Source organism: Aplidium turbinatum, chromosome 8 (assembly GCF_918807975.1).
Source record: "Aplidium turbinatum chromosome 8, kaAplTurb1.1, whole genome shotgun sequence".
In the NCBI taxonomy this organism is placed as follows: domain Eukaryota; kingdom Metazoa; phylum Chordata; class Ascidiacea; order Aplousobranchia; family Polyclinidae; genus Aplidium; species Aplidium turbinatum.
Genome location: NC_137479.1, coordinates 13,146,027 through 13,168,098, shown reverse-complemented (window position 1 = coordinate 13,168,098; position 22,072 = coordinate 13,146,027). Strand labels below are relative to the sequence as shown.

Sequence of the window (22,072 nt, the reverse complement as noted above, 5' to 3'; positions counted from 1 at the left end):
TTATCGTATGATTTTAATAAGGAAAACAAAATCAATTGATTGATTGTGTGTCTTCTTTAACATAGCTTTTCTCCGCAAAGCAACGACTCCCCTATTGCAGCAGAAAACCGTTTGCGACATAATTTCTGAATGCATGACACGCGAAACAGCCACTTTTTTATAATCTAGATCTAAACACCAGTCCTTGTTACACATCGTTGAAATTTATCACATTGTTTTAACTGTTTCCCGTCTCCCAGGCAACAAATCAGTTTGTTATCATTGATTCAACGTTTGTGAAGTGTGACGAATCGTCTTTATTTATTGACCTTTATAGACTGTGTTGAATCAATGCAAAAAAAGAACTGATTTGCTGGCTAGAAATTTGCGCACAGCTTGGAATTGTGAACAAGTGGGAAGTGTAGTGATAATCATCAGGGCTTTGCTGTAATTTCTCTTAAAGCGTCGTTTATTTCTATCACCGGTAATTTGACACCATCTCACAGAGCAAAACACACACCCTGCAGATACGATCTGCCACAACAGCCGATTTGCCTGGACGTAATTCACAGCAAAAAATGTGCTGAAACTTAAAGCTACATTTGCGTGTGTGGGCAGTTTGCTACTGTCGAACTGGCAAATATTTGTCCATATTTTTGTTTGGTGTTCACATGTCGTCATATCCGCTTACGTTTGCTTGATCAACCGCGACGTTGTTTACTCAAGTCAAGAGCTTGGTTTTTGTTCTACGTAAAATTCGATGTTTGAATATGTTTCAATGGTCCTTGTAGCATTCCATGTAGATCAGATATAGTAGCTGTCTCTCTGTTGGAAACTGTTTTTTTCCAAAACTTTTCGTTTCTCGGGTGGTCACATCAAATATCAGATGCATACAGAAATGAGTTGTCTTTCCTGGTAGTGAGGTCTTAAATCTGCGGCAATCAATCTATTTTAGAAAGTCAATTGGAAACGCTGAACTGTCTGCATGCATTGGCCGCGTGTTTTGCATGCTAAAAGGTAGCACTTGGTACTTTGCAACCACACAGAAACTGTTTTGCATTTCAAATCTGAAGTTTACCTTACTCCCCTTGGGCCATGGAAACTAATGACTAAGGTCTTGTATATTTTGTGGGAAGTCTGCAGTGCACTTACCGGCACCGTCCATACTAATTTGTGGACTTTTTGAAATGACATTACCATTCTCCAACCACTTCCATTTCACACAAAGCGAGATGATTTTAAACTGTCGATATCTTTTCTTCAATATTCAGTTACCATGTGTGCAATTAATCCACTGTCGGATAATGTGTTTGGTTATTAAGTTATCTTCAATTGAATAAGGCCGCTCGTTTGTCCAGGCGAGAGCAGTTTTATCCATTAACCTTATTTTGCCATCAAAGGCCGAACAGTTGTTTATGACGTTGGCCTTCCAGTGGCACAAGTGTTAATTCAGTTACCTCGTGCAAAGCCGTTGTGTTTGACTTGTTTTCCTTTTTCAATACCAATTTATAGCTAATTAAGTTTTTCTCTCAAGTAATCGCATTAGCCGCTTCGCATTTACGCTGTAATTGTGTTTGATAGAATTTGCTTGTTTGTGGTCTCAGTATATCGAATTTTATCGCGTGCATTTACGTCTAGTCGGTCCTGACAATTTTTCTGCAAAGAGTAGCTCATAATTCTACGAGCTTCACACCTATTTAGACATTTCATGAAGTATGCATTCGTATATTTAAGCTACTTAAATTAGAATGGGTGTACCTTCGTTATATTCCATTTTCTAAATAACCTTCACCTACTAAACCAAGTGTCATCACACTCTGAGGGTTTTTATTTCAAACTGGTTTGTTATAGCATGTAAACTATCGCTTTTTCCCAATTCGTGGGTTCATTATTTTTCGTAGTGGGCAGTTACCATTCGGTATGCAGTTATTTTAGTGGTTTTATCATATTCAAACATTTTGTAGTGAAGTTTTTTTTGTTTTTAAAAGCCTTTTTGGAAAGCATGGGTTCCAGAGACATACGGTGGAAGCTTTGTTGAAAGGTTTAAACCGGATGTTTCCTGGGAAATCCGACTTTTCCGAAATCGTTACTGCTGTAGAAAATTTAAGACTTTTTTCAAAATGCGTGCTTGGGTTCATACATTTTAACGTGGAATCCTGACCCGAATGGCGGCAGCGGCTTGTTTGTAAGCTTAATAGTCGAATAACCGCTTGAGAGACCTTTTTCGTCGTTTCAATTTGCGAATCATCTACAAGTACAGCTTAATTTGTTATATTATATCAAGGCGCTTTGAGGCTACTGTGATAACCTTGATGTTTGAAAAACACAGTTTGTTGGTTTCGATTACTATCTGACGCACCAATCATCAAACCTACTTGTCTCTTGTCCTACGTTGTATTTTTGAATTTATAACCAATACAGTTGTTATGCTTTGTTACGATACTTGCACATGTCAATTTACCGTCTTAATGGAGCTTTCCAAAAGGTTAGATAGCATCGCAAAACGGGTCAAGATTTCGGGTTATTTTCGGGTATTTATTTTTGAAGCTCTATTTAAAGATTCGAAGGCTGAACTTACCAAGTAAACGGTTTGAAGTAGAAAAAAAGTTTGCGTCAAAAGTGTTTATCTGCCCCTTTGAAGCAACACACGGGAATCCATTTCCACGTCTTGTCAACTGTGCTGTGTCTTGGAGCCCTTTAGCGCCGCACTTGTGTTCAGTTTTGAAGAGGTTTGAAAGTCGCTTCTTTTTGTCAACACCACGGTCATTGCGTACTCGCCTGTCTACTTGTGACGTCATTATCGCGTTAAGCGTTGTGCGAACACTCAAAGCAGAGCAGCGAAGGGTTGTTGACTTTTCTTTGTTATGTGATTATTATTCTAAACACGCGTAAAACCCTGTGCGATGTTTGTGGTACTTGACTGGCGACATGGATTATTTTCATAAATTTGTTTTAGTAAAGTTTGTTTTTAGTAATTAAACGTCGAATGAACGGAAAAACCATTCTAGTCCGTTGGAAATTTGTCAAGTGCTCGAAAAACCCTGATCTGCTAATGAAATTGAAATACTCGAAACCTCTCTCATTCTACCAAATGCCACTTCATCTTTGTGTAGGCTCGATGGCAAATTTTAAGTCAAGTGCTTCCACTAATATATCACCGTCCATTTAGGTAATGGGCGTTTGGCATTGTGATCATGCATTCTCTTAAAAAAAATTGCGATAAGCCTTATGTAACTTATGTAATTCCTTTGTTCATGTAGTCGTACATGCACTACGGATGTGACAGCTTTCCAGCTGTTGCTAGGTGCTGAAATCGTTTGCTTATTTCCATAGAGCGATCAGAAAATTTAAATAGGTTCAAAACTCGAGTGAAAACATTCTATTTTACTGAACACTATAACTGAATGGAACATTTTTTCACCTTTTTCACGCACAGCGCTTGGGAACATAACACTGGTCAACAGCAAATTTTTAACGGAGTTCCGATGTGACTCTTGAAGTGGTTTTGACGCTAATTTCTAAAATGTCCTTATGTATTTCTCCAGCACACAAGTTTTTAAGATTTTAGAAACCAGATTTTTGAGATATTTGAACATTTGTTGTTTAAGTTTGATCTACAGTGACGCAAATCCGACGCGATTTGCCCCAATAGTGACAATTTTGACCTCAAGCTTGCACAGTGCGGATTTCACAATGCATTGTGATTACCACTTGCATTTTAGAAACATTGTTTTAATGATTAAATACGTAAAATATTAAAGTGCAAATATTTTCAAAACCTGATGTGCTGAGAATAAAACGAGCGCAGATTCGGAATCATGGCAGAAAATTCATCTAGAAAAAGTTACTTGTATCTCTGATTAAAAAAAATAGTTAAAATCTGTTGACCAGTCATAATTTGTGCTTTGGAAGTGGCATTGTATAAATACTATTTTTAGGATTACTATCTATTCTATATTATCGTTAATAATTAGACACTGTTCTGTTTGTACAGAATTCGTCCTCTTCTCCTGTTGTGACGTCATCAGAGAAACATCGTCTTTCCGACCAAGACAGTCAAGCATCTGCCACCAAGCGCCAGAGAGCAGACAATGAAAAACACATTAAGGGGGTGCGGTCTTATTTTGATGCCATTTCGTTTTTTGGTTTACATATCGATCTCCTTTGCGAGCAGAAAAATCGATGCAAAATGTTTGTGTCTACTGTTAACGCGTGTCATTACACATTGGTGTGAATGCACGCATTGTTTCAGCCAGTGTATTGCCATTTCACAGGAAGTCAGCGATCACAGTGACAAGGATGTTGTGGTCGATGACGACTCATCACCTGACGAACCGCGCAACAAATCACCCGTGACGAGGTCAACGACCTTGGACGATGGAAGGTAAGAGATCGAAATGTTTGCATTTCAAAATAATGCAAAAACATACGCTCTGAACTGATTTTTGAACATGTTAGCATTTTTATCAATTATTCAACTAATTTGCCGTTCTGTACAGGTCCCCAAGAGAGAATATCGTTTCTTCGAGCACACAAGCAAACAATAGAAGTGGGGGGAGTGCAAGCAGCACCCCCACCGCCGTCAACGGTACTTCTAATGCGGGTTTCAACAATGCAGTGAAGAAAGATGTCACATCGACCACCGGGAAAGCTAAAGAGAACCATTCTTCAGTGAGTTCCATTGCGCTTGACTGTAATTTAACGTTGATTCAACTTGTAAATTTTTTAAATACTTTTTACGTGTGATTGTCACGAGTTGTTTGCTTACGTGCATTTTAGGTTGATAAATCTGGCAGCCCTCGCTCCAAAGCTTCGGGCAGTCCAAGCTTCGTCCCATTAAACCATAACCACGCTCGACACCGCTCGCTGAGTCCCCGACCAGTAGGGCCTCAGCCCCCTTTAATACCTGGGAGACTTGGAGATGACATGGGTAAGATGCTTAATTGTTTATATTGTATGTTCTGCTTACAAGCAATTTAATAGGAGAAATGTTACGCTGACATCGAGATCGAAGGATCATTTCTTTTCTTTGTTTCATCGGCGAGATATGCCTCATACTCTCGCATTGCGGTGGTTTGTGCGGAAACCTGGCGTCACTAAATTGGTTTTGTCAAAGTGGCAAGTTGCAGGCGTATGCCGAGCTTTATGTTCACGTTGTGTTTCACACTTCACATTATTCACCAAAATCTCGACGTACTTGGTGACGATGCAGATTTGTCAAATAAAACGTATATGTTGCGGTGTATTTACTGGTATATTCTTTTTATAATGTAAAACATGCTTTTTGTTTCACCTGATGTAGCACGGAAACAGTACACATGTAGTCTAACCACGTGGCTGCAGGAAATGTTTATGTTCAATGCAAGGCTGAAGTTTAGAATAGAAATGAAATTCACAACAATGCTTAAAGATATTTTTAAATCTATCGAATTATTTTTTTCCTTTTCCACTGAACGAAGAACCTGAATTTTTTCATAAAAGTTCTCGAGTTGAGCAGTTTAGTTTTCTGACTTTAAATCGTTTTAATTTTCAGCCCTTCCCCTCCGTCCTCCTGCTCCTTACAATCTTCCTTTCAATTTTCCTCCTGACCCCGCCACTGCTGCCGCTCTCCTTAACTTCCAGTCCAGTCCGATCGCCTACCAAGCTGCTGCAGCTATGGCATCTCGCGGACATGCCCATCCGACTGGATATGACATTCATTCACACATCAGAAGTGCTCCTCCTGGTATCCTCCCGGGATCAGCTGAGAAAGTGAACGAGTTAGTCCCTAGCAAATAATTTTTTGCTCTTTTGCAATGTTTCTAGCCAGCAAATCAGTCATTTTTGTTGCATCTGTAGTTGAATCATAAAACTATGCTGATTTGCTGGACGGCTTTTAACGTCTAGCGATTTTTAAAAAAATGGAAAGTTTCGCCATCTTTGTACGTTTTCTAAAATCGGGAGATTTGTATTCACTCTATCGATTTCAAAATGTTAATATTTGTTAGTCACAATCAATTTACGATTTACATATACTGATGGTTTTAGAAATTTAGAAAGGGTTTGAAGGTTGTGACAATTTTGGCATTTCTCACCGCCTTTTTCTTGATTTTGACATCCAATTCCATAACTTAATTCTTTGAGCACGTGTGCTGCTTTTAATACTACATTATCATGAGTTAATGATCTGCTTTTTGTTAAACAGGTACTCTTTCCATCTAAGCGCTAAAGGGCAACGCCCACAACCAGTTCAATTTCCTGGCGATGCTCTGCATGGCGTACCAAGGACAGCGCGCCCTGTACTGAGCCTCATGCACGGCGAGGTAGTTTGCGCCGTGACCGTGAGTAACCCCACGCGCCACGTTTACACTGGAGGCAAAGGATGCGTCAAGATCTGGGACATGAACATAAGCAACGGCGTAACCGGCAATAACCCGGTAATCCGGCAAAAACCGGTTTCGCAATTGGATTGCCTTGAGCGCGAAAGCTACATCCGATCTTGCAAGCTGCTCCCGGATCGTCGGACGCTTTTAGTAGGAGGAGAAGCAAACTCACTTTGCCTCTTCGATCTAACTGGCACTCCGAAAGTAAAAGTAAGAAAATAAGGCAATGTTCTTAAACTATGTTGATAACACTAACGGATGATAATCTCGAAACTTGTAAATTTACAAGTCTGTCCTGAGCATGTAGCTTTGCCATTTTTTTGTTAAGATTTGATTGCATGAAATATTGAAAGGAATTAGATCACTAATCAACAATCAACATGTTATTTTCCGACGCAACGACCAGTTCGTTTATATACTTATCATCATCAACAGTATCATAGCCGATGCGGCCTTTGATGAACTAGATGCTCAGTTCGTAAATTTTTCCAGTGTTCCCTTTGTCGCGCAGTGTCCCAAAGTGTTCTTGGTTGGCTGATTGATGTATTGAAATTGGATATAAATGTTGTTCGTTGTCTGCCACGAGCACGTTTCCCGAGAAGGCGGCCGCTTAGACAGAGATTTTCAAAATCTTCTTTTCTGATAATGTGACCGAGAAATTTGAGTTGCCTTTGAGTTATGTTGTTCAATAGTTCCTTGTCTTGATGTACCTGGTTTAAAACTTCTGCATTTGTGATGTGATCAGTATATGAAATCCTGAGCATTCTCCTGTAAAACCACATTTCAGCTGCTTCAATGTTACGCCTAGTTTCTGTGTTGAAGGTCCATGTTTCACAACCATACTGGAGAACAGACCACACTAACACTTTGAGAAGTCGCACCTTCAGAAGAATAGAAAGCTTGCGATCCAATAGAATAGGTCGTAGTCTATTAAAAGCGTCTTTAGCTAGGCCTATTCTTCTTCGTATCTCTCTCTTACATCGTGCATCCGCTGTCAAGAGAGAACCAAGGTAGTTGAAAGAAGACACTTGTTCAATTGTGTTGCCTCCCTGGTGAAGTACAAAGTGGGGTTCAGGACTTTGTTTGGAGATAGTCATGCATTTTGTTTTTTTGTCATTAATTTCAATTCCATATTTTGCACTGATGTCTGAAGTTTTGTTAATTAGTGTTTGTAAACCATCCGGGGATGTCGCTATGAGCACAGTGTCATCAGCATAGCGAATATTGTTTAATGAGATGCCGTACACTAAAACTCCCTCATCAATACCTTCTATTTCTCTGAGAATTATTTCACTATACAAGTTAAACAGATCTGGTGACATCACACAGCCTTGTCTGACCCCACGTTGAATTTCAAAATATCTAGACAGACCTTCTGGTAGGCGAACTGCAGCTTGTTGTTGGTAATACACATTCTTAATTATGCGCAGGTCCTTGTGATCAACGTTAATGTTGTTCAGCATCTCAAAAAGCTGTTCGTGACGAACTTTATCGAAGGCTTTTTTAAAATCTACAAATGCTAGATATAGGTCTTGTTGGACTTCGATTGCTCTTTCACCAAGCATTCTCATCGTAAAGATTGCGTTGGTTGTTCCCCTGTCTTTCATGAAGCCAAATTGATTGCCCCCTATTTCTGGAAGCAATTGCCTTCTTAAGCGTTGGAGGATGATCTTTAGCAGCAATTTCACAGTGTGTGAGATCAGACTAATAGTGCGATGTTTGTCACAATCAAGTGTTCCTGGAACTTTGGTAGTGCAACGAATACTGATTTCAACATGTCCTCAGGAATCACACCACTTTCATATATTCTGTCTAACAGCTTCCATATGATGTCTATTCCTTCTTCGTCCAGGGCTTTAAGCATTTCCACACAGATTTCATCTGGCCCAGCTGCTTTTCCTGTTTTCATTTGATGCAGAGCCCACTTAACTTCGGCTTTCAAGATCGGTGGACCTGTCACATCTCGAGATGCGTCTTCAGTAAGCTTGCTTCTGCTCGCATCCCCAAAGAGGTCCTGTATATATTCCTCCCATCTCTGAGTTACATCTTTTGGGTCATGAAGGATGTCTCCATTTGCCGCTCTGATACATTTCGATGTTGGTGCTGATTTTTTGCCTACAAGCTCGTTTATCTTTTTGAACATGTTTTTCCCATCAAGTCGAAGTTTCTCAATTTCTAGACATTTTTCTTCAAGCCATATTATATCAATATATCAACATATATTCAAGCCACTTATATCAATATGCTATTCTTAAATAAATTATTATTCCAAGAATAAATTGTAGCAAATGCAAAACAAAGTGCTCAATGCAGGTAGCAGAGCTAATAACGTAATAATAAGTATAATAATAGAATGAAACCTCAGGTAGCGCATAACTTAGCCAGTTTAGTTTTTTTTTTGTAAATAAACTATAACTATTGTATACTTATTATATTTACCGACCAACTTATCGAATGTTGATATTCAGGCGAAACTGCCCTGTGCAGCACAAGCTTGCTATGCCCTTGCCATCAGCCCAGATTCAAAGTTATGCTTCAGTTGCTGCAGTGATGGCAACATTGCAGTGTGGGATTTGCAGAGCAACTCCGTTGTAAGGTAGGTTGTAGCCAAATGGGGTTCTTATGTTGTGTTTCAGTGGAGCCTATTATCGTGCCGTTTCCACATTGATTTAACGCTATCGAACATCGGATGAGTGTTGTTGAATTTTTATTCGTGGAAATAAAAAAACAATTCTAGAATAACACGTTGAGGTGGATCCGGCCACCCTCGGTGAAGGGGACGTCACCGGATTAAAACTGGACTACTCCTACCAGTAACAGTGAAAATCTTGTGGTTTTGCCATTACAGCAGTGCAGCGTCGCCACCCTTACACAAATGGCTTCTTTTTTGTCCTGTTATGCCAAGTTGTGCTAGATTCAACACAAAAACAAGAAACATTTTCACATATTGTAATTTACCACCTTTTTATCAACATACAGTGATCAATACGCTTCATTTTTCATCCGTCGTGAATGACGTAAGCAATTAAGCATGCAACTTTACTGTAAAGGTTTTTCCTGGAGCTGTTTGTCATGTTTCAATTTGACACAAACATTCAGGAAATTCCAAGGCCATACAGACGGTGCAAGCTGCATTGACATATCGCCAGACGGGACCAAGCTTTGGACTGGTGGTTTGGACAACACTGTTCGGTCGTGGGATCTCACTGCTGGAAAACAGCTCCAACAATATGACTTCGATTCGCAAATATTCTCTCTGGGTTACTGCCCGACTGGGGATTGGTTGGCTGTGGGGTAAGTTAATACTTTCGGATTAATTGAAATTTATTTGCCCTTTTGCTTTTGTTGTTGCACGTATGAAGATGTTAAACATGTTGTTGCTTTTCAGCATGGAAAACCACACAGTCGAAGTACTGCACGACACGAAAAGCGAAAAATACATGCTGCAGTTGCACGAGAGCTGCGTTCTCTCGTTAAAATTCGCTCATTCCGGAAAATGGTTCATCAGCACCGGGAAAGACAACATGCTCAATTCATGGCGGACTCCATACGGTGCCAGTCTCTTCCAGGTACTAACTGCAGCTACATGTGATCTAGTTTTATTTGCACGGTCGTTCCATTTGCTTATTCATTGCATCACATTTTTCAGCACAAGGAAGCCGCTTCCGTCTTAAGCTGTGACGTATCAACCGATGACAAGTACATTGTGACAGGATCAGGAGACAAGAAAGCGACGTTGTATGAAGTCATGTGATTGTCACGGTTCAATGAGCATGGAAGCTGCAGAGAATTTCTTAACGGAAGAGGACAAGAGACGTCTGAGTTGGTGTTTGCTCCACAAGGAACCCCCTCCTTTGTTTTATAGACAGAGGCTACACTGAGCGAAGATTGCTTCGGTAAACAACTTACCTTTTACGTAAATGTAACATTGCGCGATGGTTTATCGAGGTAACCACTTCATTGCACGTCTGTGTTGTTGGTTCGTGATGAAATCGTTGATTTTATAAATAAACGAGAAGGTTCGTCTTTTCCGGTCCGAAAGAGCTTTCATTTTTTCATCGTTAGACAATTTTTGCATCGTTTTAACAATGCAAAATCACAGTTTTGCGGGTTGGGTTATTGTGATGTTTCAAATATATGGATATTTGTGAAAGATATGCCGCGGAAGGATACAAGTGCGTTGCTGTTATTAATTTGCTCTTGTTGCGTCAGGAAACGTCCACTATGCGTGCAAACAGTATATTTTTAGCTGCACGGTCTTGCTTCGACAATGGTGTTTTTATATCATTAACCCCTTGTGCACAACACCAACTTTGCAGCTTTGGTAATGAACACAGTGCTGTGATGAAGTTATTTCAAACCTTCAATTTTAACTTTAGATTGAGTTTCAATTTAATTTTGTACTTATGTTTTAATCGTGATTTCGTGCGGAATAATATTTTCTACTTTTCATGATGGTCTTGTTTATATTCAGTAAGAAAAAAAAAACACTTATGCCAATTCAGCGCATTTTGAACGTTGAAGCAACGTCATGTGTGTGGGAAACTGTTGGTTATTGGCAAATATCCTCCAGCGCTTTATCCTCAATTTTGCACAATTTATTAGTTGCGGTCGTGATTTTGTTTGCAATTTTCTTTCGTCGTATCACTTTCCATTCTAAGGTTATGCCGATGAGTTAGCAACCTCTCTTACTGTACCGTTTGCATAATGTGGTCTATATACAACCCAACCAGCATTATATCAGTTTCCTTTTACATTGTATCAATATAAAGGGAACTGACTTAAAAGTTAGAAAAAATATTGGATTAAAAGACACATGGATTTTAATTATCGTAATTATGCGAAAAAGTCCAGAAATAGCTTTTTACGATTTTCTAGCGCTTCCTTGTTTGAAAGGTCCGCGTTTATCATAAAAAAAAGCTATTTCAATGTCCCTCGCGTTCGATTTTCTAAATTGAATTTTTCCAAGGAACTCCAGTAGTTCTTTCGATGAGTTATAAAAGTGTGTTTTTTTTCCATTTTAACGTCAAATTACTTGCTGTATGGTCTTCAAACTGCTTGCTTATGTGAATCGGTAGGTGTTGATAAAATTATTTGTGATTGTGAAGCTATTTTTTGTTCAAAATCATGGAATCTTTGTAATGAGAAAATAACTGTGTAATTTAATATGTCATATTAATTTTCATCGGCTTGTTTTTTTAATATTAGGTTGGTAGGCTATATTTTATTGTCGGTTTGGCATGTAGAATCAGCCAAAATATCAAGAAACTTGCAGAAAAAATCGCAAGAATTCATGACACTTGTGCAAATAGAAAATTTGACGGAACTCAGGACACAAATGTATTTATTTTTAATCTGAAGCAATGTTTTGCATTTTTAAGCGTTTTTTCTTTAGTATTGTTCTGATGATGGGTTGGCTAGTTGAGCCGGGTCTTGCGGAGTTGCAGGCTTTTTGTTGGTGTTGTGAAATCTAAAAACTTACTTTTTTATACTTTGTCCGAATGGTTGTACTATGGGATCGAATACTCTTCAAATCTTCTCCCTTTGCCAATTTATCACTGTCAAAGTTTTCATCATCCCGTGACGGACGCTGTGCACAGCAAGGTTCAACCATTGTCCAACCTGCTGGCATTAACTGCTTTTGTTGTGATTGTATTTTATTTTTTGCGTGTTAGTTTAGGTGAGTGGAAGCAGCACGTTTCGGTACTTTGCAAAATTTCTAAAACGGTTGTGGATTTTTCAGCACGGAGATATCTCAGACACGTCCTTGGCACGATTTTTTCCTTCGTTAAAATTGATTTTCGGCACTCTTAACACTCTTCCGCACCATTTTATCTTGACTGAAATTTTTGTTTGGAAACACTCAACAGCCCCCTTAAAAAGGACACGCCATTTTGTGTCTAATTCAATGATTTACTTACAGGAAGCATATGCCTCTGGAGGTGTTCTATTTTATTGGGAAATTATGACGTATTTGTTGCCTGTAATTTTGGGAAATTTCTTATCCCAGTGTAACGCGAGATACTTTATCACTTGCAATACTGAAAGTAAACGGTTTTTGGATTATTATTTTAATCAGTACTAGACTTACAGCTTTTCAGTTCTTGTTTTAAAATCGTTATATTTTATGCTAGATATGAGTCAGCGCAGAAAATGGGGGTACATGTTGTATCTTATTTCGCGCAATCGGTCCGTTATTTGAACCGATTTATTTGCAACGTTTGCAGATGTTGAATCAACGTATTAGGATAGATTTGCTAGCTGAGATGGAAAGATGTGTTGTTCCTGTTGTTATTTGTTTTAAATAGAATCGAATCGAAGCAAACCTGTGATTATTTTAACCAAGTGCAAACAATCGAAAGTGTGTATTAACATTAGACATGGCGTAGGAAACCCGAAGTTGTGGCCCCCGACACCTCAGCGGAACTAACGCCAAACGAAAAAACAGACCATGTCTTACTCCTTGCTGACAGTTTCGCATACTTGTAAAATGCTTTGCACGACTGACGCAGGCCGTTTACCGAGATTGGTAGAGTGAAGTTTCTATAGTTGTTGTCTTTAAGCTGCTACCCTATCCACGAGATTCCGCTGAATGGAAAGCAGTTCTGAAATGCGTTACTTCAGCGAACATCCCGAGGGCCGAACCAGCGCTGCTTGAGTCGGACGTTTAACTTTTGAGCACAGGGCTAGTTTACAACTTACGTGGAGCGAATACAGAAAAAAAAATTAAGGAAGGATGCACTAAAAGTTGAATGACCCAATGATGTTTAACAAAATGAACAGGGTAGATTTCTAGTTTTGGTCGCTGTTTTCGTATTTTGTCTACGCTTCAGAATCACACTTGTACGCCCACTTGACTAAATTCATCCAATTAAAAATTTAGATTTTTGTAGAAGCAAGAGTCACAAAGTTTGGTTTAAAATTGAGTTTCAAGTCAATTTCATTTCATCACCACATGACCTTTGACGAAGGTTTGCCTGGTCTTCCAGGGAAATTTCGATTATCCGTCCACGGTGTGGACTACCGCATCATGTAGGCTAAGTAGGCCTACACATGGCCAGGGGCTCCGAGAGAGGAGGAAGTCGGCCTACTTTCCCCCCTAGCATAACGTTGCAAAGGAAAAACGAGTAATTGATTGAGTTTCGCTTTTAGCAGCATGATCGTTGCTTACTTCACAGTGTAGATTCTAACGATCTGTTTAAGCCTGATGCTGCAAATTAGTTGTGGTAATATCGAATTACACGAGCTTTCGGAACACAGTTCCCTAGTCATGTGCTATGACAAATGGTGTTGAATTCAGTGAGTGCTTCTTTCATGTGGCTCTTTGGTTTAGCTTGAGGCTGCCGGCTGTTGAGTTTCTGTGCTGTTAGGCGCTATTGCTGTGAAATTTTGTTGAATCAGTTGTTGGTAGATTAGGTGACGTAGTTCTTCCCTTTCGGCACGGTTGTTGATTTTTGGATTTTGCCTGCTGATGAATATGGCCTCTTTGAAACGTAATTGTACCGCGTCATTTTCTCTGGCAATAATTTTAAATTCAAAGTCGGCGTGGCACTGTTGTTGATGATCAAAGATCGAACTTTTATCTGAGCTAATGTGTTCTTTGATGCGGGAGTGGAGTAGGCGGATCGTGCTGCCTATATAGCTTTTCCTGCATTTTTTGCATGTGATCTTGTAGACACAGTTCTTGGTGGTACACATGTCGTTGTTCCGTAGTTGGCAGTTTTGCAGCCGGCAAACGTTCGGATTTTTGTGGTTTTTTAAGTGCGTTTCGGAGGGTTCGTGAGCGTCGAAAGAGGCGGACTGGCAAGTCCAGGTCTTTGAAGACTTTCTTTATTTTACGATCCGCGTCGTCGCTCATATACTGTAAGGAAATTCGAAATGTATTGGGTTGTATTGTGTCTGAGGTGGGGGTTGTCTGCTTTGTTGCTGTCGTCGTCGTCGTCGTCTGGGTGGTTGCTTAAGAAAGTCCTTTGGGTATCCCTTTTCCTTGATTGTCTTTTCGAATTCAGTCAGGTGTGGTGCTGCTTTATTGGGTGATGAACATCTATCCCTTTTTCTCTGTATTTCGTTTAAGAGTATGGTCTTCTTACTGCTTGTGGGTAGGGCCGAGTCGAAGTGTGGGAGTAGTTTTGCCTTTGCTTTTTTCTGGTAGAACTCGTGGTGGACTGTGCCGTCTTTGTCGATTTTTATGGTGAAGTCCAGTGGTGAGATGATGTTGTCTGCTGTTGGTAATTCTATTTCAAAGTTGATGGCTGGTGCGCTTGGTTGAGAGCATTTTGGATGGCTGAGGCTTCCTTATTGTTGACTGTCAGCAAGAATGTGTCGTCAACGTATCGTCTGTAGAGAGTGAGGTTTGTCTGGTTCCGCAATGTCTGCTTTTCAAGGGTGTCCATGAAGAGGATGGCCAGGACTCCAGATATGGCGTTTCCCATTGGTAGACCGTCAACTTGGCTATAGAACTCAGGGATATCTAGAACAATATTTCTTACTCAAAGACGAGCAATTTTCCGGGTGGCAATTTTCTCGACGGCAATGTTCCCACACGGGCAATTTTCCGGAGGGCAGCTTTCCGGCGGGCAATTTTCCGATGGGCAATTTTCCTAGTGCCGCAGTTTCAAACCTGTGCTTCTCTGCATTATGTAGATCACAGTCCTAAGCGAGATTCACTCTACTAACCTATTTATGCAGAGATAAAGAACTGTTCAATGTTTTTCGGCCCTAGAGGAGGCTCACACGACGTCGACGAATGGACAATAAGCTGATGAATTTAATAAAGTTAAAAGAAGATGTAATCAAAGTTACAAAAAGCTGGAAAGTAGGCTACTCGCAAGCTTAAGTTGTTATAGGAACTATGAATTAAAAAAAAAATGTTTTTCTGAGGACGAAACGCTCCAACAACTCCGCTTCACCAGCTCAATCTTGCAAACGAAATTTATTCTACTGTAGGCTACGCTATGTTGCAAGGGATTCGCTAACTGTTGGTAGCTTATTCACAAATGTATCAACAAACTCCAAGATATCATTAAGCTTAAAAGTCCTATGGAAATATCATTGTATGTCTGATGTGTAGTTGCTCGCATGTGGAACAAATTTAGACAAGTTGTAGGCTACATTTGTGCAACAATGACATTTTTGATGAGCTGGTAGGCTACTTTTGAAAGAAAACTACCCAGCAAACTTGAGCTGCAAACCGGAACGCATCACCCCATGATATCTACTCAAGGAAGTCATTGATTGCAACATTCGAAACACTTTTCCAAATATTTTTGTTGCTTTGAAAATTTGTTACCTAAACCAGTAGGCTACCTCCAACGGTTGCGAGTTGAAAGCGTGGTTTTAGCACACAGAAATTTGTAAGATTTGTGTACGCACCACCACGACCCAAAACCGACTGAAACAGTTTATGCATGTTGTGCATCAAATTAGACCTTGCAAGATCTTCATTATTTGATGCTGTGATCCGTAACTTTGCATGGCAAAAGGTTCGGAATGGATTGAATGCTTTGTTGAGCTATTTTCATTGCCCGCATTGTGTGTTTACAATTTTTTCTTTAGGCTATCCACTGTAGATTATACTAAAATTAGGCTACCACCTATAGCAATTTCGATTCACAACATGACTGGAACCAACGCAGACGCAGTGACACAGACTTGTCAAGGGAGGAGACGTTATCACCGACCCAAAAGCGGCTCTTGCAGGATTTCACACAACGAACAGACAAGAATTCATCAGCAAACACGCCCGCACTGCCTTAACACTAGAGAGTTTGAACAAACTATACAGCATTCTTTGGATATGGTGCATTTTTATTGGAAGTTTCTTTATTTGGGGCGGAAAATCGTTTTGGTACGGACCTAAATTCTTCTCTCAACGGCCGTAGCCAAAGGCACCATGTATGAGGTGTGCATGTGCACATCATAGGCCTACAACTTTTCTGCAATTCTTTCAAGAGAAAATATTGAGCAACAATGCCAATTTTGCTGCAAGTGTAGTCGAGTGATTTTAGTTGATTTTCATAATTATTGGAATAAGTTTTTTCCAGGGATTCATAGTATGAATCCCTGGTTTTTTCATATAGATATTAGATATATAGCCTACGTTGTTTAAAATCGAAACTTTAAAGGAATTCAATTTCACGATGAGAAAAGTAGCCAAGTTCGGCTTAAGACACATGATGCAATGTTCGTTACAAACTCGTTACTTGTATTTTTGCTGAAAAATGTTTTTTTGGGGCCCACTTTTAGTATTGTTTCCCGACCAGTCATGATTTCTCTCGGAGGCCCTGCACATGGCACATTTTACTTCATACTTTTATAAACACTGAAATGAGTTACTTAAATTGTTAACCACTTGCGTGAGTAGGCTAATGTGTTTTACTTCAAAATTTTGCTTTATTTTTTCTGAGCATGTTCAATGGCATTCTGAGCATGTTCAATAAAAATTTAGGTATGAATATTACGGTACTGTAAAATGGTGCTGTCCGGTGGCATAGCAAAAGAATAAGATACCTTGAAATACTGAAAAATACCTTGTTTGGCATTTTCAGAAATAAAGCTATGTCTCTATGTTGAGTCTGGATGCAACCTATTTGGTCCCCTGAAAAATTCGTACCCCGATTTCGTACCCTGCAATCGGAGTAACAAAATCAAATTTCGACCTATTCGACCCTGAAAAGATCGAGAGAAATTTTGAAATGTTTGCGGCAACTCCGATCAGCGATTTCGGCTCTGTTGTTTTTTTCCTCGATCTTTTCAGGGTACGAAATAGGTTGCACCCGTTGAGTATGTTTTCTTGTTGCTAATTTCTTTGTTCTTCTTCTTGCGTTTGAGGCCGCCACAGATTACGTTGTTACATCCAGGCGTAGCAGCCAATGGATTGTGTATTCATCGAGCGTTGTTAGGTCCACATGTCTATCTTGTGGTCGGTATACAGGACATTGATAGATAATGTGGTGTGCAGTTTGAAAATCTGAGCCACACGCACAAGATGGTGAATCGGCGAGGCCCCACTGGAACATGTTGCTGCTAAAACGGCCCACTCCAGTCCGCAGGCGATTGAGCTTCACCCATTCCTTCCGGGGTAGTTCTGCTCCAGGTGGGGTGTTGGTATTGGGACGGACTGTGAATTGGGTTGGTCTCGCAACTTCTCTCCATTCACGGTTCCAAACTTCGGAAATGTGGAAGTTCGATTTGCACATAGCTGCAGCATGTCGGGAGAACGGGCGTCGAGATTTCAAGCGCTGGGGCTTTTGGGAGTGCGAGTTTAGAACAATCTGGTTGAGGAGGTGGTCATCCCTTGACATAGCTTGTAGGACCAGACTACGTACGTGGTTTTCCCTTCGAAGTCTGCCTGGGGCGATGCCTGATAGTACCGGCAGAAAGTCAGTGGGAGTTGGAAGCAGGCAACCGGTGATTATTCTCATGGTGGTGTTGAGGGCAGTGTCAATTTTGGAAGTATGTACGCTGCGGCACCAAGTGGGGGAAGCATATTCGGAGGTGCTGTAAACAAGTGCAAGAGCACTTGTACGGAGTGTGGATGTACTAGCACCCCAGGATGTTCCAGCTAGGCATCTCAGCAAGTTGTTGCGTGCTGATAGCTTAGCATGGAGGGCTTCAGCATGGTGTTTGTAGGTTAATTGTCGGTCGAGCTTCACTCCTAGGTAGGTGGGACACGGGTTGTGTGGGAGTGGGTTTCGTTGAGAGAGACTGCTGACAATTGGCGCGTAGATTCCATGATGCAAAGGTGAAAAGGTGTGACAGTGGTCTTTGCCAGGCTCAGTTTCAGCATCCACGGCTTCAGGTAGTTTGCGATTTAGGCCATGTTATATGTAAGTGCTTCCTCTACCCCATGCCAGGACTTGTCAGAATTGAGTAGTGCCAGATCATCAGCATAGCCGTACTGGCGTGACGTAGTCTCTGGTATGTCACTAATGTAGATGTTAAATAGTAGGGGTGATAAGCATGATCCTTGCGGAACACCGTTTTTTAAGCGGCGGGGCCGGCTGCACTGCCCGTCACTCGTCTTAAGCAAAAAGGTCCGATTTGCAAGAATATTTGCGAGAAATCGCACTACCTTTTTGTCTGGGATCATGCGGAGGAGCTTTACGGTTAGCCCTTGGTGCCACACAGTGTCATAGGCAGCAGTGAGGTCCACCAAGATTACTCCTGCTTTGTTGCCCTTCTCGAAACTTTCCTCAATATCCTCGGTCAGCTTGACTGCTTGATGAGTCGTACAGCGTCCGTGCCGAAATCCAACTTGTTCTTTTGGTAGCTGGAGATCAACAACTGGCTCGAGTCTAGTTAGCAGGAGTCGTTCCAGGATCTTGTATAGGACGCAGAGTAGTAATATTGGGCGATAGCTCTTGGGATCATCAGCTGGCTTGTTTGGTTTAGGTACTGCCACTACAGTTGCTTTTCGCCAGATTTTAGGTATGGCCTGGAGGGTCAAGCAAGCAGAATAGAACCTTTTCAACCATGCCAGACATTTGGAGCCACAGTGCCTCAAGAATTCTAGAGGGATGTTATCGGGCCCTTGTGCTTTCCCGCTTTTAACTTGTTTGATGGCAGACGCAAGTTCTCTGGTGCTGAAGAGGCTGACAGATGGCCATCTGCGCTTGGGGCGTTCCAGAGCCTGCTGCATTCCTGCTTCACTGCAATGGCGTGCTTCTTGTTTGCCACTTTACATTTACCATTGGCTAGGAGCTGTTGTGCTATGGAGTTAGCGGTTACAGGGCATCGTTTAGGATTGGAGGTGCGGCCTGTAAGACGATTGAAGATTTTCCATGCAGCTCTGCTTGAGTGGGTGAAGTCAATGCCTTGCACTGTATCTTCCCAACGCTGCTTACGTTTCACGTTGAGGTGTTCTAACAGATCAGTGGCAGTCATGGATGTCTCTTCACTGGTTTTTGAGGCCAGGAACGCATCATAGCGTTTGTTGCATTCTTCGTCTCATGATGGTATAAATTGACGACGGAATCCACGGGGGATGGATTTCTTTGCTGCGACGAGTAAGGTTTTGCAGAAGGCTTTATAAGACTTCTCCAGTCCGTTAGAAGTTGGTTCTGGGAGGTGCCGGGTTTTCTTTTCAACCAGGAGTGTGAACTTGGTCCAGTTTACCTTGCGAAAATTCCACCTCTTCACAGGTTTGCTTGGGACTGGGTTGAATGGGTTTTCAGGGGTGATGAGCGATGGTCTATGTTGGGACTTAGGAAAGGGGCTAAGGATGGTACGGTTTGGTAAAGGTTCTTTTAGGTTGGCACAGGGATATCTATAACTACGGGATTGGAAACTGTGTGGAACTGAAAACCATTTTATACACCAGTAGGGTCATTTTTCTTTGTGCGCTGCTGTGATAAATAATCACATAAATTGACCTCAAAGGGTAGCAAGTTGTAGGCTAAACGAACAACCAAAAGTGTAATCGTCAATTCACCTGTAAATTGTAAGGTCTATGCTTGCCTGGTTTGTTTATTTGTTTGTATTCCATTAGTGCAGTTACGTTGTATTTTGTTTGCTGCTTAAAAAATTTCCAGAATGACTATTGGTTTTAGTTCTGATGACATCGTAAACGAATTGGTTTCGTACTGGATCGATGAGTGAACAAGTAGATGATACAACAGCATATTTCACTGATTGCTGAACACTCCTCATTTACTTCTGATCCGATTTGCAGTACGCAAAATGTTAAAGAACAACAGTAGGCTGTTTTTGGACTCGTTGCATTCATTCATTTTTTGAATTCATCATTTTTTTTCTAGCAGCGTAAATGTACTTTTATACATCAATTAAGTTTCATGTGAGTGTACATTTTGTATTATTATTGCAAAATCTAACTTTGTATATCTTTTAGTCTGTATTTTATTTTGTTAATCTTTCTGTAGTCCTAGTAATGTGATGACCCTACTGATGTATAGCACTGGATAGAGTTTCCAATCCCGTAGTTATAGATATCCCTGGGTTGGCAAAGGCCAGATCTGGATTGGTTGTTGTTTTTCATCTTCCTGACAAAAAACTATCTTGTTGTTTTGGGTTGAACATTAATTGGATACCAGTGACAGCTGCCCATGATTCAAGCGCTATGCCGTCTGCATTTGAGTGGCGGTAGCCCCAGGTTGTGCTGTGGGAATTGAAGTCTCCGGCATACATGCATGGTGGAGCAAAGGCGGGAATGGAGTTAGCTTGCAGACGTGTATTTGGTGGTTTATACACGTTGATCACAGCTGTGCCTTCGATTTCGGTGGCTGTCCATTCAACTTCACAATCAGGGTTGGATGAAGCAATCGGTATCCACTTAGCGGAGTTCTTTACATATGTGGCTATTCCATAAACATTGCTATTGGTGCATGCTGCCAGGGTATATCCACTGATCTTTGACTTCGATACTTTGTTGAATTTTTTTGTTGTTCGATATTTCTTTGTTGAATTCACTTGTTGAATTTTTCCATTGGAAATGACAAAATTACTGCATTTTCTGAGTAAATTGCGGGCTCCTAATTTGCGGGCCCTGTGTGATCGCACGGTTTGCACACCCCAAAGACCGGCACTGCCCCGGCCGCGAATTTTTTTTTCCACGACATTACTGTCTCATTTGCATATTTTGGTAAAAGTTTGTATTAAAACCGTGTGAATGCAATATTGCGACGTTGGCACGGTTGGTTCAGTGGTTTCATCGTCTGCCTACTGATCGTCAGAACGGAGGTTTGACGCCCGTCGAAGTCAAACTTTTTTTTTCTTTAAATTAATTTTTGCGGTGCGCAAGAGCTTTTCAAAAGAAGTAGGGTTAGGGAAAGCTTATATTTTATTATCATTGCAGAATTTCATTGGCAAATAGTTATTTCGCAATCTGAATCAACCAATCTCTCAAAACACTTTCGGAAAATCTTACTTTTAGAGTGACTAGAATCAATGAGACAGAAATGTCTTGGGAAAAAAATTTCGCGCCCCAGCCGGAGGGCCACGGCTGATTAGGAGCCCACTTATTTTAGTCTGTCTAATGTTTTTTGACTGTTTAAAAAATAAAATACTGCAAAAGCTCGATATAATCAATAGCTTAAATCATGCAGGGCCGTATTTACTGCTTTCCAACCCCCCGACTGGGGGCCTAGCCTACCTCTACCTAGAGGCCCAATCAGGGGCACCAGAAGAGGGGGCGGATGTTTCTGCCCTCAATTTTTCTGTGCATGGGGACAGGGGCGCCGGAAGCGGGGGGCAGGGAGGCGGATGCCCCACCCCCTGTTTTCAATTTTTCTGCAGATGAAGGGGCAGGGGGGGCAATGGTGCCTTTTTAAAGTCATGTAGCCTAAGCTACTGCACATTTTGCAATATAATAATTTCTGCTATTCGCTTTTAGCTTATTTATAATCTTTCATTTTTGCCTCAAAATAATATTTACGGCACAAAATTTTGCAACTGCAACACAGTAGCCTACAGGCCTTAAAACTCGTTTTTTTTTTCGGCAGCCATCGTGGCCTAACGGGAGCTCCTTCTCGGCGGCCAAATCTGCGTGCTTGGAGGCCAAAATACAAAATAAAAATAACGATAGCACAAGTAAATAAAAATAAACCTGCAACAATGCTGAAATGATCACTTAGCGTTGTTGAAGTCTGGGCCTGGGCCAGGCCCGTAATTATACATTTTAGCTTGGGGGGCTCAAAAGCTGTTAAGTAAAAGGCTATGCGCATAACATTTGTAGTTGCAATGAGTCTAATTTGCGTTTTTTCGGGCAAAGGCAC

General features: G+C 40.9%; 1 protein-coding gene across 1 annotated transcript in view; it reads left to right on the top strand.

Annotated features, from left to right (window-relative positions):
- The window catches only part of LOC145775311 (transducin-like enhancer protein 4), a 31,228-nt gene extending 18,568 nt beyond the window's left edge, over positions 1–12,660 (top strand). The window contains exons 9-18 of the mRNA XM_082586581.1: positions 3,974–4,090; positions 4,254–4,363; positions 4,479–4,650; positions 4,759–4,909; positions 5,513–5,738; positions 6,164–6,551; positions 8,810–8,937; positions 9,441–9,635; positions 9,730–9,910; positions 9,991–12,660. Of these exons, the coding sequence (XP_082442707.1) occupies positions 3,974–4,090; positions 4,254–4,363; positions 4,479–4,650; positions 4,759–4,909; positions 5,513–5,738; positions 6,164–6,551; positions 8,810–8,937; positions 9,441–9,635; positions 9,730–9,910; positions 9,991–10,095 (1,773 nt within the window). The 3' untranslated portion in view covers positions 10,096–12,660. The remainder of the gene's footprint in view (positions 1–3,973; positions 4,091–4,253; positions 4,364–4,478; positions 4,651–4,758; positions 4,910–5,512; positions 5,739–6,163; positions 6,552–8,809; positions 8,938–9,440; positions 9,636–9,729; positions 9,911–9,990) is intronic.
- Positions 12,661–22,072: the final 9,412 nt, after the last annotated feature.